Source organism: Pezoporus flaviventris, unplaced genomic scaffold, assembly GCF_033815535.1.
Source record: "Pezoporus flaviventris isolate CSIRO_AGI_PZ_B2104156 unplaced genomic scaffold, CSIRO_AGI_Pfla_v1 ptg000107l, whole genome shotgun sequence".
In the NCBI taxonomy this organism is placed as follows: domain Eukaryota; kingdom Metazoa; phylum Chordata; class Aves; order Psittaciformes; family Psittacidae; genus Pezoporus; species Pezoporus flaviventris.
This window is the reverse complement of record NW_026892655.1, coordinates 615,777-621,808: the sequence shown is the minus strand read 5'-3', so window position 1 is coordinate 621,808 and position 6,032 is coordinate 615,777. Positions and strand designations below refer to the sequence as shown.

The 6,032-nt window shown below is 44.9% G+C and overlaps 1 protein-coding gene across 1 annotated transcript; it reads right to left on the bottom strand.

The window, feature by feature from the left end:
- Window positions 1-1,240: 1,240 nt before the first annotated feature.
- Window positions 1,241-5,769, bottom strand: MEOX1 (mesenchyme homeobox 1). Its single transcript, XM_061477667.1, has 3 exons — window positions 5,168-5,769; window positions 2,269-2,441; window positions 1,241-1,437 (listed from the first exon to the last, which is right to left on the bottom strand). The coding sequence occupies exons 1-3, from the start codon at window positions 5,610-5,612 to the stop codon at window positions 1,315-1,317; spliced, it is 741 nt and encodes a 246-aa protein (XP_061333651.1). The 5' UTR covers window positions 5,613-5,769; the 3' UTR covers window positions 1,241-1,314.
- Between the last annotated feature and the right edge of the window lie 263 nt (window positions 5,770-6,032).

Below are 6,032 nucleotides of genomic sequence, written 5' to 3'. Positions count from 1 at the left end.
GTGCAGCAGCCATTTAAGCTTATGGTGACAACGTGCATGGTTTTTTGCAGGGAGGCAGGTGGAACTTTCAGGGTTAACAGTGCTTGAATATCTGTGTGAGAAGCAATGGGAATACCCCTCTGTGAATGCACACACAGGATTTCCATGTTTGCATCCATGCTGTGCTCTCAGTGTAGGATGTGCAGAGGCCCTGTGAAACATCAGTGATGCCGTTTCCCCCACACACACACTTCTCAAGGGCTACACTGGTCCCATAACTGCATTTCATCAGTCTGGATACTGATCTAGTAGACAGTAAGTAATGAGTGTAAATCCACATAATACCCAGAGTAACAGATGGTTTAATACGTAACTTAACTATACCCATGTACGTGTTTATTTGGAGGCAAGTTTTGTCTCCCATGAAAAATGGAACAAGAATTTGTAGACAGTAAAGTCACTTAAATCACCACCGATAACATTTTTCTGCTTCTCCCGACAATCCTGAATTCACAAAGAAAACCGCGGATTTACAGAGAGATTCCATGAATCTGAAAGAAATGCAGCACTGAAAAGGAGTTTTCCTTTAGTTAAGTAGATGGAAATGTTGGAAACAAAACAGTGACAGGGCTTAATCTCTGCTGGGACAGCTGGTTACAGCTGTCAGGATTTGGTTTATTGGAAAAGATATTTGCAAGTCAGATTAGCAATTTAATTTCAGGGTTTCCAGTGAGAATGGAAGAAATGTCCCTCTCCAGGCTGCATCAGCAGGGCACTTCTCCTCTTGGAGCATCAATGTGAAAGCCACCTCTTCTGAAACTGGTAAGCAGAATTCTGCACAGATTTGGGTTCATTTTTATGTTGTAATCTCACTACCTACCTACAGGTGTTCAATTCGATTTGCATGATACCAAAGCGTCTATTTCTTTTAAAGTAAGGCATGAGGAAAAGATGCCTGATCGAGTCCAATTGCAGAATGGAGAGGTGTGACCATTCACTGACTGATAGCCTGTATCTTCTGAGTGCTTGAGAGCCTACACAACGCGATGCCTGGTTCATATTCAGTGTTTGTTAGCTTTTATTATGAAGACACATCATTGGTAGCAAGACAGTTCTACAGAGTTGAGTCAGTTCAGACAAGCTCAGAATCATGTCCTTCCTTTGGCTTTTTTCCATTGTGTTCTTTAACTGCCTTTGTAGCATCATGTACCTGTTAAAGGCTCACGGCCGCAGGTTTTGCAGGTGGGATCATCTCGTGTGGCTGAACCAAAGCAGTGTTGCATCCACTTTCTGATCACTGTCTTTCTCCATGCTTCCCTCTCGTCGCTGCAAGGACTAGTCAGAGCTGGGGGAGGCAGCAGAGTCCGCATCTTCCGTGTCATGTTCGTGTGGGGACACTTGTTGCCCACCTTTAACACGTTTCCACTTCATCCTTCTGTTTTGAAACCATACTTTGACCTGAGTGATAAAAAGGAAATGATTACTTATTGCCTCAATCTCAGCTGTATAAGCAGACCTATGCACACATGTATGTATTCATAGAGAGATCTTTTGTGGGATTCTGGAAGAAAAGGTGCAAGGAACCTCACAAGTTGAGGTAATCCATCTAACAAAGGCAGGAGCAATCCTTCCAGGCAGATGTTTCCCTGAGACCCACAGAGGTAGTATAAGTGCTTTGCCTAGAATCTGTCCTTATGTCAACTAGACGTGTCCATCCAATGGGCACAGTGCATCTCATGTCTTTTAACATCTAGCCTGTCCAATCTAATGCTTCAGGGACTGTGATGTGGATAGTATTGAGCAACTCCTAAATTGTTCCCTAAGCTTGGATGAGGAAACCCTGAGATCACAATGAGAGAACAGAAATATCTCTCCAGAACTCTGTAATTTTGTCTTCCTTTATCCCCTCAAAATACTTCTGCCCCAGGCAGAGTGCCTGTATCAGACATGTATCATTCTGATAACTTCCTTGTAACTGCAGTCTAAGGTGATATCCATACTCCATCTGTAAGCCTCGATATGTACCAAGGAGTGTTGGGAAACAACAGCTTGGTAGATATCGGTTATTCCCAAATGCGTCTTTAGTTAGATAAAGCAGAATTACATTTGTTATTATGGAAAATTGTGACAAATGTGTTTTAAAAGAATGTGGAAGCTTTGTATTAGAATTGCTCTGTGCCATTGCAAGAGTCCACTGTTGAGTAACAGATCTGCTTTAGCTTTAGGGAGAAACTGTGTGTGGGGGGGGGGGGAATGAAGAAGCTGGGGAGGCAGGGGTTCATCCATTACTTGTCTTTCGGTGAGATCCAGGTTCACAGCAATCTCGTATCTCCTGAGCCTTGTCAAGTAGTTATGGTGGGCAAATTCAGCTTCCAGCTCCCGGAGCTGCTCCTTTGTGAAAGCTGTCCTTTCCTTCCGGGATTTGCTGCTTGGTTCTGCCTTGCTGCTTGAATTCTGGGTGTCTAAGAGGCAAGCACATACACTGTGTCATTTAAAGCTGCACTGATCTGTGTGGACTTGTGTACTGCTGAGCTCTGAGCTAGTCAACTACTGATGCTAGTCAACTCTGAGCTAGTCAACTACTAATGGAGATGCTCAGTGGAGGTTCTAAGAAGCTTGTATGTGCCCTCCCAAGCTCCGCATGACTTATCGCTGTTGTCAGCCTTGGGACAGCACAGAATGAGGTGCTCTCAGAGCTTGCCTGGGTCTGTGAGCTCAGAAATGAGCAGCTATGGGAAAGAAGCTCTCATTCCTTGCTATCATTGCACCAAAATAGTTTCCTTCCCCATGTTTTAACTCTCATTCCTTACATCCATATTATCACTCTCCCTTGATCTCCCATGCCACAGACAGCAAAGCCAGCACTTTTTGTATTGTTTCCGTACTGTTTCATTCCCATAAAAGAAAGCTGCCAGAATTCTATGATGTGTTACAGTACTCTATTTGGAGAGCTGAGGACTTCAGGTACATGGTAACACAAGTATGAATGAGGACAAGTCCAACAAACTTGGCTGAAGTTCTGTTTGGAAACGTTAATGCCTGGGGATGGACAGCAGAGGCAGCTGTAAGGGCCAGCACAAGGTTAGCTTCTACCTTCAGGTCACTTGGTGAGCCTGTGAAGTCAAGACTGACTATGGCATCTAAACAGTAGAGGAGGGGAAGGTTGTGTGTGTGTTTACCCACAAGTACTTGTAGCAGATGCAACTGTTGTTATTGCCATGAGAAAGCCGTTCTTTGCATGGTTTTACTGTACCCGTGCTTCAAAGGAAGTTTTAAAGATTGACAAGCTTTTTCCTTGCTTTTATAACATCCTGCTTATTTGTCAGAGAAATGGGTTCGGTTTAGACTGTTCTCAGAACACTGCAGAGCCACGTTCCAAAGCCCTCACTGGGTTTTGCATGCGCTGGTACAGATCATGGTAATGCTGTGTCTATATTGTGGCTCAGGGAAACTTGTAGTGGATCAGGCACCAGCTAAAAGGGAATAGTTTATATTGTAGGGTTTGTCATGAAGTGATTTCGAGGCATTTTTCTTTACTAGCCTAGTCTCCGAGGAGAAGGTCCTGGGTATCTAGGAAGATTATCAGGAGGAGAGAAAAGACTTATCTTCTACTTAGAACAACCAGTCAGTACGTGCTATGTCCAGCTGCAGTTCTGGAACAGCTGTAAAAGTGAAAGAAACCACAATGAAATTGCTCAGACTTTCCCCTTCTATTCCGGCTGGGGACAGAAGGAAGGAAAAGCTTGCAGGAGGGATATCAAATAATTCTGTCTGCTGCTCAGTAAGCAAGGAAAGGAGTGAAATGAAAAGCCACGGAATCCCCTTTGGGATGTTTTCATTGTTCTGCGTTCGCTCAAGTAATAACGTGTACAGACAGCACCACTTGCTAGGAGGCAGGAAACACTGGATCTGTCAGTGATGTCATTGCTTACAGCTCCCCTATAATGAAAAGTATATGGGACAGCAGCAAGTATGACAAGAAACTCTGGGGGTGCTGGTAATAGAGAATAGAAGCAACATTTGTCTTCTACTTAAAACAGGGAGACGTGCTTTGAAATCAGTCTCTTTAAGAATAAGGCTATCCCTCTAATCTGAGCACACTGAAATCACCGTTTCCCTATGACTTGCAAATGCTTTAACAAAAGCATCACTCGCTTTGATTATTTATTTTCTAAACTTCTTTACGTTTACGTTGTGGAAAAAATGAACTTCAATTTGGCAAAGCTGGGTTTCTAAAGAGAACACCTGGAGAAATGAAAGGGGGGGGAAAGGTTGCTGGTCTGTAGCCAACCCATAAAACCTATAAAGAAATAAATAGATAAATACTTTTATCACCATGCTCTCTACCTGTAAAATGGGGATACTGGAAAATGTTCCCCACTTCATAGCAGTGCTGTGGGAAAAAGGATGCTGTAGCTTGTAAATGAATATTGTAGCAAATGGATGTATATAAGCCTATTAATTTTTAACAGCTTCCTTAGGAGAAAGCAATTTTGTGCATATTTCACATATCTTCATTTGAGAGAGCAGCAAATCAGGGGTTTCTTTAACTATGAAATGATTGCTTGTGACTCTGTAGAGTGCCTTTTGCTAGTTAGGATGACACAATGAAAATGGTCTACGTTTTCTGTCTCGCTGGGCATCGTCCTGATGGGGAAACCTTTTGTAGGTCTTTTGAGTTGAAAAGCATTGGGTATTTAGACCAAACCAGAATTTCTCTCTGAAGGGAGCCTTCACATCTTGTATTTCTTACTATCAAGTGAGATGTCAAAACCCTACTATAACATTTCCAGCCAGCACAGGCAGCTCAAGGTGAGAGATCTTTGCTCTTTGACTGCTGCTTCCTTACGCTTGGACAAATGGCAGGTATGCAATATATAGCTCCCCATCCTAGGACTTCCAGCTCAGTGTACACATGCCATGCGGTTCCTGTTTAGTTACAGCAAATGTGCCTTGTGCTGGGGGGGGTGAAATGCCTGGTTCACTACACAAGATCTGCAGGAGTGGAATACAAACACCAGAGGTCATCACAGAATAAGCCATTTAGTCTCAATGTTATTGTGTCAGCTTCCCCAGTCAAGACTTACCAAGGGTTTTCCTCATCAGCTTTATTTCTTAATGCCTGATCCTACAGATGCTCTCCTCTCCAGCTTGTGCTATCCCACAACCCTGATTTCGCATCACCTACCTGAGTTCTCCTTTTTCCTTTTCGATGCCTTGTTCTCAGTCTCATTTGTAGTATTTACTGGTACCTCATCATCTTCACTCATCCCCACCGCTGCACTCACTACATTTGGGCTGCTGCCTTCCGACTCCCCAGAAGCCAGTCCTGGCTTCAGTCGTCTTCTGGCTTCGGTTGCTGCAAAATGCCAGTCAGAGTGTTGGAAAGAGGGATGCTGCTCCACGAACGTCCGCTCCTCGTGCGGGAAGCTGTGGGGAGCAGTGACCAGGCAGGAGGTTGCGAAATCGGGGTAAGCAGCGAAATCTGACTTTTGATGGAAGGAGAAGGACGCTGGGGGGTAGTGGTTCAGCCCTGACGCCGGGGTCACATCCATGTGGGTGCTCCGCAGGCACCCCCAGAGCGGGGCAGGAGGCTGGGGAGCGCGCATGCAGCTGCTGCTGGTGGGATCCATGTGCTTCCAGTCCTGTTCCCACACCGGTGCTGGTGACCGCTTATAGCTCAGGCTTCAAAATCAGCAAAGGAGCAAAAGGGAAATCTTCCAAACCTTACAGAACAGATCTCATCCCTAAACAACAGGTTCGCTGGGGGCTTTAGGCTGCTGCAGAATGGGAACTCTTGAATGCCTTCATTGTCCTGACTGGAGAACAGTAACCAGGTGTGGGCAGTGATTGCTCTGAACCGCTTCCCGAGGCCTGGAGCTTCCTTCCTTGTGAGGCGCTGGACATGAGGGAAACACTTTTAAATACGGTGCTGGGGAGAGAGCGACAAGTTTGTGAAGTGAAATGTGAGAGAGGGGAGGGAGGGGTTAATGTACATGCACCCAGGTCCTCCAACCAAAGCCAAGCAGCAACTATTAATCATCCGAAACCTT